A 15,681-nucleotide genomic window follows, 5' to 3' on the forward strand; every position below is an offset into this window, starting at 1 on the left:
GACTTTATAAATGAAAATATCTGTCATTTTTGCTGCTCTTTTAAAAAATATATAATTGACAATTGAAATCTCCTTCCTTAATGCCTTTCCCACACCCCCCATTCCTTCCCACCCACTACCCTTCTTCTGCCTAAACTACCTTGTCTGCACCTGAGCTCTGCCTGCTTACATGCTTTGAGATAAAGGTGGGATTTTAATCAGTGAGGACAAGATAAACAACTGAGTAAATGATGGAAAGGAACATACTCACCTCTTTGGAAGAAAATAAAGCCAGGTCCCTATATTCCTCCATATACCAAAATGCATTCCAAGTAAAAGAGTTAATTTAACACATTTAAGGAGTTAAATATAAACACAAATCATAAAAGAAATCAGAAGAAAATAGACATGAGCATTTATCTAAGCTTGTGTGTATGAGGAATATATTATATACTGAAGGTACAGAAAAAAAATTTAAAGTTTATTCATTTAGAGAGAGAGAAAGAGAGAGAGAGGGCAGGGGAGGGGGACAGAGAGGGAGACAGAGAATCCCAAGCAGGCTCTGTACTGTCAGCGCTGAGCCTGACGCAGGGCTCGAACCCACGAAACACGAGATCATGACCTGAGGCGAAACCAAGAGTCGGATGCTTAACCGACTGAGCCACCCAGGCACTCCTGAAGGTACAGAAAATTTTAATTAAATATTCAAAACTTCAAAATCAGAAAACATAATTTCACAGTAGAGAATAAGCAGAGAACCTGAATAGGCAATTCACAAAAGAAGAAATACAAATGATTAATAAGCACAAAACTACTACATCTCCAGTTACCAAAAACATGCAAATGAAAATCTAACGAGATACACTCTTCAGTGCCTTCCTGCCCCCCCCCCCCCACCACCAATTTGATAATTTGGTGAAAATCAGAAAAAGATAATAGTGCTTAGGAGGCTGTGGGGAGTCTGTCCTCATATATTAACATTTGCAGTGTGAATTGATATAAAAAAATCATGGCCACTAACCCAATGAGTCTACATCTTAAAATTTATCTGAAGGATATATGAGAGGTATTTTAAGTCTCTGTATGCCTCATTTATAGTAGGAAAAATGGACATAAACTACATATCTGGTAATTGGACACTGGCTATAAGTCAATGGAAGACTCTGCAACCTTTAAAAATTACTTAGTAAAAGAGAGGAGTCTGGGTGGCGCAGTTGGTTAAGCATCCAACTTCAGCTCAGATGATGATCTCACAGTTCGTGGGTTCGAGCCCTGTGTTGGGCTCTGTGCCGACAGCTCAGAGCCTGGAGCCTGCTTCAGATACTGTGTCTCCCTCTCTCTCTGCCCCTTCCCCACTTGCACTCTCTCTCTCTGAAAAAAATTAAATAAATATTAAAAAAAATTTTAAATTACATAGTAAAAGAATATTTAATAACAAAAAAGTGTTACTAATGTATTGACAAATGGGAAAAAAGCTGGTCACAAAACACTACCCATACACGGAGGTTAGGAATCATTTTCTTGAGGCGATGGGATTATATCTAATTTTTATTTTCATGTTAACTTTTTTTCATTGTATGACTTTCTTTTTACAATTAACATATTGAGATTTTTATAAACAGAAACAAGATGTAATATGCAGATAATCAAACTTAATATTCAGAGTAGATGATGTTGCGATCGCTTGGAGAGAGTGTATAAAATGGAAAGGGCAAAGGATACCACCCATGGGAACAACTAGATATGAATGAGTCTGATGGTATTTTTTTGTCCTTAAAACAGTGAGACCTGTCCATCAACCTTAAGGGTGGTGCATATAATGTGTAATCAAATTTGCTTTCCTGCTCAATTACTTAAGTCTTCCATGGGTTTTTATGATTTAAATGCAGATAGTACCCAGGGCAGATCACACTCTTCCTGAGCACACCCAAAGAATCCTGAAGGATCATTCTCTCTCCCTTGTGACCCAGATCATGGTGCAACCAGGGCTCCTGGCTTCCTCTCCCCAGTTCCCTTATAGAGATCTAGATCACACACACACACACACACACACACACCCTTCCCAATTAACTCTCCCACACTTACCCCTCCAAGCTGGTTCCAAAAGGGGCAGAGAGAAGATCTGTTGACCTCAGCTAGAGGAGGTGTTTTAAAATCCTTCCACCCCTCCCAATAGGAGGCTATTCCCTCCTCCCAATCCAGGATTCCTCAGAAAAGTGGGGGCGGGGGGGGGGCAGCAGTGGGGGGGATGCTCTTCACTGCTCATGGGCAATTCCTCTATAGGAAATGCAGATCTTCAAGTACAATAAGGAAGACGGAAGTAGTTTTACAAAAGTCCTATCTCCTCAATTACGAGATGAGTTGGCCAACAAAGTAGATCCGATGAAAATATATTTTCTTGAAACGTTCTATATCAATTTCATTTTTGAGAAATAATGGCACCATGAGAGTTCACCTTTTTTTCATCACTTTTAAAAATGTGTGGGTTAAATCCTTGTTTGAAAATTTGGGGCAGTTCCTAAGTGGTACCATTAATCGCAGCCCTCCTACCTGGCAGTTGGAATGCTACATACATATTGCAGAGCGATCAGCACAATGGACTTACAGTAAAGATGGTATTATTGACATTTCATGTTAAAGAAGGAGGAAATGACAACGAGAAGTTTCCCTGATTCCAAAGCCATAGTCATGTGATACTGTGAATACCATAGAAGATACTTAAAATATCTTTTGGGAATATTTTGAACTGCCCTAAAGCTAAAATTTATTAAACATCAAATAAAGATGTTAAATACGAATGTGGGGAAAAAGTGGTGAAGTTGGGGAAGCCTGGTCATTTGCTCTGGGCTTTGAAATGTGGCTAATACTAGAAAATGTTTATGGTTCCTTCTGCTGTTAGCAGCAAGCTTCTTCTCCTAACAGGTTTTAGGATGTTGATTAATTTTAATTATTGGCATAATTAAAGGCATATGGGGAGGGATAACCTAGAGGCTATATGACTTGGGCTTCCCTTGAAATCATGGGTAGAAGCCTTGGCCTGAGATTTTACTTCTTAAGAAATTCTTCCTTGAAAAAGATCCATTGCTGTTACTAACCAGTTTCCTAAACTTGGATCCCAGAAGTTCTAACTCCCGCCCCCCCCACCCCCTGGGTGCTCCAGGCCTTTTCACCTTTGCTGTATCAACCCCTCCCACATCCCATGTAGGTCAAAGACTCTGGGAAGGCTCACTGCTTGAGCAACCCACCTCACTGTTTTCTGACAATGTCAAGCCTACTACAATGCCTGGCACAGATTAGGCCCCAGTAAATCTTTCTTGAATATACTAGGTGGAATGTCGGGTTAATAGCAGCCCTAGAGTGAATAATGAAAGTAATCCCAAAGGGTCCCCTACAGACATGGAAAACTTTTCCATTTCCTCTATGAGCTCATAACTGGATTTGGCCCATTAATGAGAAGTCTGAATTTTGACAAGCTTCTCAATCCATAATATTGACTCATTTAATTCTGGAGAAAAAAAAAATCTCAACGGTTCTAAATATAGGGAGAATCTTCCTTAAAATGGTCTGCTGGAGAAGGAGCCCAATCAAAATGTCTGAGACTTGGTCTAAAATCAAGAATATAAGATACAACAAGTATTGGCAAGGATGTGGAAAAAAGGGAATCTTCATGCACTGTTGGTGGGAATATAAATCGGTGCAGCCACTGTGGAAAACAATAAGGAGGTTCCTCAAAAAATTAAAAATAGAAATACTGTAGGGGAACCTGGGTGGCTCAGTTGAGCATCCAACTTCGGCTCAGGTCATAATCTCATAGTTCGTGGGTTCGAGCCCTGTGTCGGGCTCTGTGCTGACAGCTCAGAGCCTGGAGCCTGCTTCAGATTCTGTATCTCCCTCTCGCTCTCTGCCCCTCCCCCACTTGTACTCTGTCTCTGTCTCTCAAAATTAAATAAACATTAAAAAGGTTTTTTTGAAGAAATACTATATGATTCAATAATTTCACTATTGGGTATTTACCCAGAGAAAATGAAAACACTAACTCAAAAAGATATATGCACCACTATGTTCACTGCATTATTTGCAATAGCCAAGCAGCCTAATGGATCACAGTCTTGTGGGCCAAGCTCCCATTTACATGGGAGCAACCTAAGGGTCCATCAATAGATGAATTAATAAACAAAATGTGGCATATATACAATGAAATATTACACAGCCATAAAAGATGAGGTCATGCCATTTGAGACAGAATGGACAGACCTAGAGGGTATTATGCTAAGAGAACTAAGTCAGACTAGAAAGACAAATACTATATGATTCACTCATAAATGTGATCTATGCACCGAAAGCCATAAAATACCTAGGAATAAAGCTAACCAAAGAGGTAACAAAATCTACACACTGAAAACTATAGAAAGCTTATGAAAGAAATTGAAGAAGACACAAAAAAATGGAAAAAGATTCCATGCTCCTGGATAGGAAGAACAGATATTGTTAAAATGTAGATACTACCCAAAGCAATCTACATATTCAATGTAATCCCTATCAAAATAACACCAGCATTCTTCACAGAGCTAGAACAAACAATCCTAAAATTTGTATGGAACCAGAAAAGACCCCAAATAGCCAAAGCAATCTTGAAAAAGAAAACTGAAGCTGGAGACATCACAATCCTGGACTTCATGCTGTATTACAAAGCTGTAATCATCAAGACAGTATTGTTCAGGCACAAAAACTGACACATAGCTCAATAGAACAGAATACAGAACTCAGAAATGGACTCACAAATGTATGGCCAACTAATCTTTGACAAAGCAGGAAAGAATATCCAATGGAATAAAGACAAATTTCTTCAGCAAGTGGTACTGGGAAAACTGGACAGCGACATGCAGAAAAATGAACCTGGACCACTTTCTTACACCATACACAAAAATCAACCCAAAATGGATGAAAGACCTAAACGTAAGACAGGAAGCCATCAAAATCCTCAAGGAGAAAGCAGGTAAAAACCTCTTTGACCTTGGCCGCAACAACTTCTTATTCACCGTGTCTCCGGAGGCAAGAATAACAAAAGCAAAAATGAACTATTGGGACTTCATCAAAATAAAAAGCTTCTGCACAGTGAAGGAAACAATCAGCAAAATTAAAAAGCAACCGACGGAATGGGAGAAGATATTTGCAAATGACATATCACATATAAAGGGTTAGTACACAGAATCTATAAAAAACTTATCAAACTCAACACCCATTTCTTCCAGTGAAGACATGAATAGACACTTCTCCAAAGAAGACATCCAGATGGCTAATAGACACATGGAAAAATGCTCATCACTCACCATCAGGGAAATACAAATCAAAACCACAATGAGATACTACCTCACACCTGTCAGAATGGCTAACATGAACAACTCAGGCAACAACAGATGTTGGAGAGGATGCGGAGAAAGAGGATCTCTTTTGCATTGTTGATGGGAATGCAAACTGGTGCAGCCACTCTGGTAAACAATATGGAGGTTCCTCAAAAAATTAAAACTAGAACTACCCTACGACCCAGCAATTGCACTACTAGGCATTAATCCATGGGATACAGGTGTGCTGTTTCGAAGGGACACAGCAGCACTAACAATAGCCAAAGTATGGAAAGAGCCCAAATGTCCATCAGAGGATGAATGGATAAAGAGGATGCGGTATATATGTACAATGGAGTATTACTCGGCAATCAAAAAGAATGAAATCTTGCCATTTGCAGCTATGTGGATGGAACTGGAGGGTATTATGCTAAGCGAAATTCGTCAGTCAGAGAAAGACAAATATCATATGACTTCACTCATATGAGGACTTTAAGATAAAAACAGATGAACTTAAGGGAAGGGAAGCAAAAATAATATAAAAACGGGGAGGGGGACAAAACAGAAGAGACTCTTAAATATGGAGAACAAACAGAGGGTTGCTGGAGGGGTTGTGGGAGTCGGGAGGGACAAAATGGGTAAGGGACATTAAGGGATCTACTCTTGAAATCACTGTTGCACTATATGCTAACTAACTTGGATGCAAATTAAAAAATCAATTAATTAAAAAAATAAATGTGATCTAAAAAAATAATGAATAAACAGACATAAAGCAGAATCAGAACTATAAATACAGATACAAACTGATGGTTGCCAGATGGTTGCCAAAATCGGTGAAGGAGAGAGGGAGATACAGGCCTCCAGTTATGGAATGAGTAAGTCCTAGGAACAGAAAGCAGAGCATAAAGAATATAGTGATACTGTCATAGTGATGTAATGATGTAACGGGACAGATGGTAGCTATACCTGTGGTGAACACAGCATCATGTATACACTTGGCAAATCACTTGTGGGACACCTGAAACTAATGTAACAATGTGGGTCAACTACACTCACACTCAAAAAAAAAAAAAAAAAAAAAAAAAAAAAGTTCTGTCTTGGTTTCATAAGGATTCCACCAGTGTCTGTTCTCAACTTACTGTTCGTGCCCTGAACTTGTCCTGAAACCCTCTTTGAAAGAGAAGTGTCCCCTTTTCTCTTGAATTAACTCTCTTTCACAAGAGGCAGACCAGAAGGGGTAACTAAGCTGATGGACCTTGGCAGAAGACAAAAGGGGATCTAGACCTAGCAGTCACATACAGTCAGAGTCTGGAGCCTGCTTCAGATTCTGTGTCTCCCTCTCTCTGCCCCTGCCGTGCTTGCACTCTGTGCCTCTCTCTCTGTCTCTCTCTTGAAAATAAACATTAAAAAAAAGCTATTTAATGAACTCCAAGTTTATTATCTTCATCAACAGAGGAGGGATTATAAACCTACTTAATAGAGTTGTTCTGAGAAGTATGACATAACCATAGAATGTATTTCACATGGTCATATGGAGCATGGCACTCAATGCATGGCAGTTGCCATCCTCACTGCCATTATTGTCATTGAACAGCCCATGGAAACCTAAGGGCTGGCTAGAATCAAAACCCCTCAAGAATCGTAGCAGTATACAGCAGAGTGACTTAACAAGTGATCTCTAAAGTCAGATAATCCAGGCTTTGCCAATTATTAGTTGCATGGCTTGGGAAAGTTACTTAACTAGAGCCTCAGTTTTCTCATCCATAAAATGGAATCAATAGCACACATTTCATAGTTTTCTTCTGAGGATTAGATATGCCAAGGAATGCAAAGTCTTAGGACAATGCTCAACACACGTTACCTCTTTTAACATAGAACCTAGAAGAGAATGCAGCACATAGTAGGTACTCAAAATATTTGATGAATAAATAAATGTGATTCCTCCTCCCCACTCCAAAACTATCTTTGGAATACTAGAAACTAGTTAAGGAAATTTTTTGATACCTTGTGTACGTACATCTTCCTAGGATAAACTTGAAGCTATGTGGGGTGGTTTGAAATGCTTGAAAGGAAACTGAGACACACAAAGCTTCGGTGCCCACTCCGTTTCTCACTGAATGCCATTTTATGACCCCTTGTCGTAAAACCTTTTACCTAGTCCCCTTTCTCCTTACAGCTGACTCCTTATCAAGCCACATCCCTCTCCGGATGGACTGGATTGGGAAGATTATAAATTCTTTCGCCGTGAGAAAATTGTCTCTTCACAACAAAATGAAGATGTTTTGGGAGCTATTCATAAATTAATGAGTAGCCTCTTCTGGGATGCAGTGGACTGGAGGAATAAAGACAGCTATCTATTGTCTAACTTTCCCCTTAGGCTTTATTGACAGTTGTCTTCATGTATGTATTCATCCTTTTGACCAAGCATTCCTTGGATAAATCAAAGGTAACCTATATATTAGGCAACACGCAAGAGCCAGCTTCTCAGCTACCAAGCAAACAGAAAAATCTAGACACTGATCCAACTCCTAATGATTTTTTTTTTTCTGAATGTGCTGCTCCCTCAAATGCCTGGAATGAAACTGATACCATTTCTAAAATGTTTCCTTTAGATGAGTTATTTTAGGAGATCTGATGGTTGTACCAAAAATTCCTTAGTTGAGGAATTAAGATAATACATTACCTCTCTATGGAGGCAGGGAAATGTTTCAGTTAAAAAAAATCACCAAATTCATTTATTCTACAACTCTAGGATGTTGGTACTCTAGGATGAATGGTTATTTTGGTAATAAATTTATAAATACATTGACAAGATTATTAATTTTTTTTACAATACCATTGACTATATTCTCTATGCAGTACTTTCCATCCCCATGACTTACTCATTCCATAACTGGAAGCCTGTACCTCCTACTCTCCTTCCCTCATGTTGCCCCCCCCCCCCCCGCCAACAAACATCAGTTTGTTCTCTATATTTATGGACGTGTTTTTGTTTTTTGTTTTGTCTTTTAGGTTCCACATATAAGTAAAATCATATGGTATTTTTCTCTTATTTCATGTATCATAATACCTCTAGGTCCATTCATGTTGTTGCAAATAGTAAGATCTCATTCTTTCTTCTAGCTGAGTAATATTCCATTGCATATGTATGCCACATCTTCTTTATCCATTCATCTATGGATGGCCAATTAGGTTGCTCCTATATTTTGGCTATATATCTTTTTGAGTTAGTGTTTTCATTTTCTTTAGATAAATTTTCAATAGTGGAGTTCTGGATCACATAGTAGTTCTATTTTTAATTTTCTGAGGAACCTCCATGATGAGGCTGCACCAGTTTGCATTCCCACCAACAGTGCACGAGGGTTCCTTTTTCTCCACGTCCTCACCAACACTTGTTATTTCTTGTTATTTTGTGGACAGGATTATTTAATAATCAACCCTTGTTTGCTTACTTCCATTTTCAGAATAGGCATCTCGGACCTTGTTAAGGGGGATCATTGCTCTCGAATATATTCTAGTCCTAATTCTAATTTTGTACAGAATGGTGAGATTAGATAGCAAGAAGGTTAAAGTGGAATGGTCTTTCTGGTCGTCTGTAAGTAGCTTTCTCAGAGCTAAGCAACCCACAGACCCCTTGTCAAGTTAGTTTTGGAGAAGAATATTCCTTTTGAGTACATTACTTGATAGGTCAGTTAAGCTAATCTTGACTTGTGTCTGGGCTTTCATTTAAAACATCCTCTGTGTCCCAAATACTGTGCTAGTTCTTAGTCACTAAGATGAATAAGATAACAGTCCTTGTTTGCTTTTGAACGCAGTGTAGCAGTAGAGTTGATAAGGAGGAGTGGTGAGAAATTCATGCATTCCTTCAAAATCATTTAAATGCCTATGACACCCAGGGTTCAGTGCAGTGAGCTAGCATGTAGTAAAAACAGAAGAAAGACATGTCCCCCGTCTTCACAGAGCTTATGGCCTATGAACGACCTAGGGAAGACATCATCATTTATTACATTATACAGTAAGTGCTATAATGGAAAAGTATAGGATGCCTAAGGGCACATAACAAAGGTAGAGGGAATAATAGAATTGATTTCGATGAGAAATTGCTAGAAACTGTTGAGGCACAGCAACAAATAAAACTCGGAAACAAAGTTTCAGTAGGTTTAAATTCTGTTGTAAGTGGTTCAATCTTCAAACAGTAAGTGAAAGACTTCAGACTTAACTAACTGGGTCAATAAAATCAGCAATAAATGTACATTTCAAACTGTTACCCATGGTCTGGGTCTGGCTTCTCCAACAACGGCGAGGTTACCCCACAGGACTTACAGTTATACACTAATGAGCCAGCACGTCCTGTCTACTTGGGATCCCTTGATGGCACACACTTAAAAAACACCTGTGATTAGCTATATAATTGTCCCCAAAGACACCCACATTCTAATCCCCAAAACCTGTAAATGTTACCTTTTATGGCAAAAGAGACTCTACAGATGTGATTAAGGTAAGGATCTTGAAAGGGGGAGACTAGCCTGGATCATCTAGGTGAGCCCAATGTAACCACCAAGGTCCTTAGAAGGCGGGGGGGGGGGGGTGGGGTGGGGAGAGAAGGTCAGAAGTAGAACGCTAGGCGGCCACAGAAGCAGAGACCGGCGTGATGAGGCCAGGACCAAGGAATACTGCAGTCTCTGGATACTGCAAGAGACAAAGCATGGAGTCTTCCCTAGAGAATTCAGAAGCCACTAGCCCCACTGACATCTTCCTTTTAGCCCCTGAAGACTCATCTTGTAGCCTGACCTCCAGAACTGTTCTAGAATAAACTTGTGTTTTCTAAAGCCACTAGGTTTGTCGTAATTTGTTAGAGCAACAGGAAACAGATACCACACTCCATTACTTAAGTCAGCAAAGAGGGACCTCGGGAGTCTTTATGGAAGTTAGTGTGGTTGGCATTTCCTTACCACTGGTCTCTTCTGTTGCCGTACTTCCTGTAGAAGCAAAATACTCTTCATTCTCCTCCTCTCCCTTGGCCATAGTGTCCATTCAGAGGAAACTAAGATGGAAAAACTAATTACAATAACTAATACATTGAAAAGAAGACTATTTGAAAGTGAACTGCTGCTCTCTGCTAATTTTCTTCCTTATAAACTCGAGAATTAATCTTTCCAATCTACGCTGCGTAAGAGGCAAGAATATTGTAAGACATAACAACTCATTTCAGATCACTGTTTTTCTATTTGCTATTATCAAGGAAATTAGTGTGCGGGGTGGGGGGAATCATGAGGCTTCGAATTGTTTGCTGGTGACAATCAATCTTCATTTCCTCACAAAGGATCAGCAATGTGGTGAGATCCCATCCTTGATGTTGTCAGCATTTCTTCAGTGCCCACAGAAAGAATGAGCGTGGGGAAGGGAGGGACGAGTGGCAGACCACACTCCAACTGTAGGCAGTGTAAAACACGTTCCAGCCCTCCTTCTTTTATCTCTGAAAACGTATCACTGAATCGTGCTACACAATTAAGCGGATGCGAGCCGCCTGCAACAGCAAATAGGAAAGCAAACATTTGCAATATGAAGTGCATCTATAATAATTGAAGTGGCTCGAGGAAGCAAATGAGTCTGTTGTGTTACCACCTGCAATAAGAGCTTGGCTTCAGTGATTTTAAGACCCTAATGATCTGATGTGATGGATATTCACCAACTCTCAAGTGCCTCCCAGTGCGAAGGGTCTCCTGTTTGCCTCTCTGGATCCCGAGCCCCTGTGATCACTGTGTCCGCTGTTATCAGTGGGCTTCCTTCCGCATACTGACTTCTCTTCTGTGGTTTCTGGAGGCTCTGCCCACATGTTGATAAATCTCTCATTTATTAAACTCTCCTCCGAGTTGAGTGTGCATTTTTTGCCCATCTTACACAATCATCTCATTCAATTTCTTGAAGTTGTATTTTGGAGCAAAGCAATTCCATCAGAATCTATTCTTTTGTTTCAAATATTTATTTTTGAGAGATACAGCACGCATGAGTGGGGAGGGGCAAAGAAGGAGGGGGGCAAAGGATCTGAAGCAGGCTCTGCGCTGATGGCAGAGACCCCAATATCTGAAAACTGTTCTATGATAAATACATAGGAGCACAATTTCTGTACATTTTCAATCTGACTCTATTAACAATCCAGTTGATGAATGAATTTATGCTTCTATGAGGATGTAAGTGAATTTCTTTTTCTTCGTATGTTTAAAATTAGATTTTATGACTCTCCCTCACCAATCTAACAGATTTAAAATTATATCTTTATGTTGTTTCAATTTACATTTCTCTGACCCTCCAGTGAATTGGAGCATCTTTTCATCTGTGAACTGCCTAACAAAAATTGTGAATTTTTGTAAATTTCCTATTACTTTTCTTTCTAATTTGCAGGGTTTTTTTAAAAGAAAAATCTTAAATTTTATTGAAGATCACACATCTAATAAATGACAGGGTTCTGATTCATACCCAGGCAATCTAATTATAAAATTCTTACTGTTTTGCTTGTAATCAGCTGAAATGAGGTACATTTTCATTTTAATTTCCAATTATTCGTTGCTATGACATAGAAATACAATTGATTTTTACATATTGACTATATCCATACACCTTATACAATTTTTTAGTTGTAGCAGCTTTTTGGTAAATCTTTTAGGTCTTTCTATGAGGTAGGAAATGTATCCCTCTCCTCTATTTTCTGAAAGACTGTGTAGAATTGGTAACATTACTCCCTTAAATACTTGGTAGAATTCACAAGTAAAGCCAGCTGGACCTGGAACTTTCTTTGTGGAAAGATTTATAACTGGGACGTCAATTTCTTTCATTGATAGAGGCTGAATATTCAGGTTACATATTTCTTCTTGGATAAGCTTTAGCAGTTTGTGTCTTTCAAAAGTATTTCTCCATTTCATCTAAATTGTAGAATTTACTGGAATAAAGTTGTTCATAATAATGTCTCACCAACCTAGAGGATCTGTAGTGATGTCTATTCTTTGATTCTTGATATTGGTAATTTGCTGCACTTACTCTTGATATATTCTGAATATTAATCCTTATCTCATACAGAAGTGGCAAATATTTTTTCCTAATTTATTGCTCTTCTTTGAACTTTGTGGTATGTTCAGTCATGTAGAAGGAAAACTTAAATTTAGATATAATCAATCATATTAATTTTTTTGGTGATTTGTAATTTTCACTTTTTATCTGAGAAATCCTTCTATCCCACAAGGTCATAAGAATATTTTTCTGTATCACTTTCTAACAGTTGTAAAGTTTTGGGTTTTTGTTTTTCCATTTAGGTCTGTAACTCACTTGGAATTTACTTTTATTACGGTGAGAAGAAAGGATCTAATTTTGTTTTCTTTGATATGGAAACCCAGTAGTTCTCACATCAACAACTGAATAGTTTGCTCTTTTCCCACTGACTCGTGAAGCCATCTTTTAAAAACGCCAAACTGTTTTATATGCTTGGTCTTGTTCTGGGATCTCTATTATGTTCGGCTGTTCCACTTGCTTTTGCTGCATCAACACTACAGATTCTCCATAAGTTTCGATATCTGGGAAGTCAAGTCCCTCTGCTTGCTCTTATCTTTCAGGATTATGAAACATTCAGTGTGAATATTTTTGGAACTTTATTTTCCAATCAAATACTAGAATTATTTTGCCAGCTTCTACGTTAAAACCTTGTTCTATCTAGGTTCTATCTTGTTCAATCTATGTTCTATCTAAAATCTTGGTAAGATGTTAACCAAAGTTGCCCTTGTCAATGATGCTGCTGAGATTGCCTCAGCAAAACCAAGTGCCTCGGTCACTGCGGAACCCAGCTGAAAAAAACCAACACATCACACGCATGGCCTCTACATCACTCCCATCTTCCAAATTCCAGCTGTCGCTGACGGATGGACACTAAATCACACCTAGAAGCCTGGCTGTAAGGGACTATGGGAAGAGTACATTTTAGCTTTAAAACCTTTGCAGTACAGAGCAGTTAACAGGTTTCACACTATGGGTGGCAACCTATTAGTGGGTTATGAAATTAATTTCTTGATTTCAATAATCGATTTATTTTCAATAATTGATTTCTATTAGTGGGTCATAAATGGTATTTTAAAAAATGAAATAGAACAGAATATAAGTTATCAGTGTACCTAGCAAGAATAGTTTCATTAAGGGTCTCTCTCTCTATATATATATGTAATATATACTATAACTATATATATAAAACTTCTGTGAAACAATACTTATTCATATATATATATATACACACACACAAACACATATATATAAAATATTTTAGGGGGAGGGGCCAAGATGGCAGAAGAGAATGGACGGTTGTTTTTTTTTTTTTTGCTTCTCGGGTCCATGGAACACAACCAGACCAACACTAAACCATCCTCCACACCTAGAAAACTGATCTGAGGATTGACACAACAATATGCACAACCTGAACCACAGAACTCAGCAGGTATGCGGTGTCGAGAGGTGAACCAGGGAGAGAAGCCACAGAGGGCAGGGAGTTGTTTCTCCTTGCAGAGAGAGGATGCAGATGGGGGAGAATACGGGAAAAGCACCCCCCCCCCAAAAAAAACAGCTGGAGAGAAAGCAGAAAAGTGGAAACAGCTGCAGAGACTGAACTGAAAAGGGAGAAAGGAGAGGAGAGGGTTTAAATTCCATTAAGACTATAAACAGGGAGCGCAGAGTCTGCAACTCTGCAGCTGATACCTGGCGGTGCTCCGGTGGGAAGGGCGAATCCCCAGGAGCAGAGTGGGGTCCGGGGCTCTTCAGGCCACAAGAGGAGAGGCGGTTCCCCTGCTGGGAGGACATTCGGTAGAGGCTGTGCAGCCACCCGGTCCCAGCGGACCCCGGAGAACAATTGCATTTGCTGGTGCTGGAACAAGGTCGCTGGGGGTGAAGCTAGATGTGCATTGAGATTTTCCATAATCCCTGAAACGCTGCTGCCACCCGATCGCAGGAACTTTCTCTGGGGCGGCTGGCACCCAGCCCAGCCGCAGTCTCTGGGGGTCAGCAGCACGGTCCAGCCAACATTCCTGGGGGCGGCGGCACCCGGCCAGTGCTCGGTGAGACCCTCCCGCAGAGGGGCGGAGCGGGTCAGAGCCGCGGTCCCTCGGAAGTGAGGGGTCGGGAAACACAGTCTCATCTGAGATAAAACTCAGGAGGGAAGTGCCGCCTGGAACCCTGATGACTTGGTCATGGAGGGTATAAAAGTGGGGAGCCGCCGGAAGCCAATGACAAAGGATGGGTGCGCGACAAGAGACGGGGTAGCTGGGTGACGCCATTTTTGCCCCTCCCACGCATGCGCATATACGCACCGACAAGGGACACAACAATCCACCCTGGTAAGCTAAGCAGCGCCATCTAGTGGAGAAAGGAGCCATTACACTGAGCCCGGCCCAACTGGGCCAACCTCCCTCTTCGGAAACATGACAAATCTCTCCACTTGCTTAGTTTATGGACTATAAAGTGCTTCATAGTTTGACTTCTAGGGGAAAATGGTGTAATTTCAATCGTATTTCAGTCTGTTCACTAGTCCATCTATTCAATTTCTTTTCTTTTTCTTGAATTCAGAAAGAGAAAAAATTTATTTTTATTTTCAATTTTTATTAAAAATATTATTTTTTCCACTATTTTTTTACTTTTTTTAAATTTTCAAGTTCTATTTTACTTCCATCATTCCATTTTATTCTATTTATTCATTTTATCAAATTTTCAGTTTTCCTCCCCCCCCCCCCCCCCCCCGTTTCTCTAATCTGTCAAGCTCCTTTCAACAACCAGACCAAAACACACCTAGGATCTAGCTTCCTTTATTGATTTTGTGTGTGTGTGTGTGTGTGTGTGTGTGTGTGTGTGTTGCTTTTAATTTTTTTACCTTACTAATTTCTTTTCTTCCTTCAAAATGATGAAACAAAGGAATTCACCCCAAAAGAAAGAGTAGGAAGAAATGACAGCCAGGGACTTAATAAACACAGATACAAGCAAGATGTCTGAACCAGAATTCTGAATCACAATAATAAGAATACTAGCTGGGGTCAAAAACAGATTAGAATCCCTTTCTGCAGAGATAAAAGAAGTAAAAGCTAGTTAGGATGAAATAAAAAACGCTATAACTGAGATGCAATCTCTAATGGATGCCTTGCCCTGGCAAGGATGGATGAGGCAGAGCAGTGAATCAGTGATATAGAGAACAAACTTATGGAGAATAACGAACCAGAAAAAAAAGAGGGAGACTAAGGCAAAAGAGCATGACTTAAGAATTAGAGAAATCAGTGACTCATTAAAAAGGAAAAACATCTGGGAGAGAGCCAAAGCATAAGAGACTGTTAAAAACTGAGAA

At 39.6% G+C, this 15,681-nt stretch overlaps 1 protein-coding gene across 2 annotated transcripts in view; it reads right to left on the reverse strand.

The window, feature by feature from the left end:
* Positions 1-14,628, reverse strand: part of MAB21L3 (mab-21 like 3) — a 79,691-nt gene extending 65,063 nt beyond the window's left edge. The window contains exon 1 of one of the 2 annotated variants that reach the window (XM_078451530.2): positions 14,052-14,628. In XM_078451530.2, coding sequence (XP_078307656.2) covers positions 14,052-14,153 — 102 coding nt within the window. In that variant the 5' untranslated portion in view covers positions 14,154-14,628. The remainder of the gene's footprint in view (positions 1-14,051) is intronic. The other variant, XM_060624966.3, reaches the window with a different exon arrangement.
* Positions 14,629-15,681: the final 1,053 nt, after the last annotated feature.

Source organism: Panthera onca, chromosome C1 (assembly GCF_046562875.1).
Source record: "Panthera onca isolate mPanOnc1 chromosome C1, mPanOnc1 haplotype 2, whole genome shotgun sequence".
In the NCBI taxonomy this organism is placed as follows: Eukaryota; Metazoa; Chordata; class Mammalia; order Carnivora; family Felidae; genus Panthera; species Panthera onca.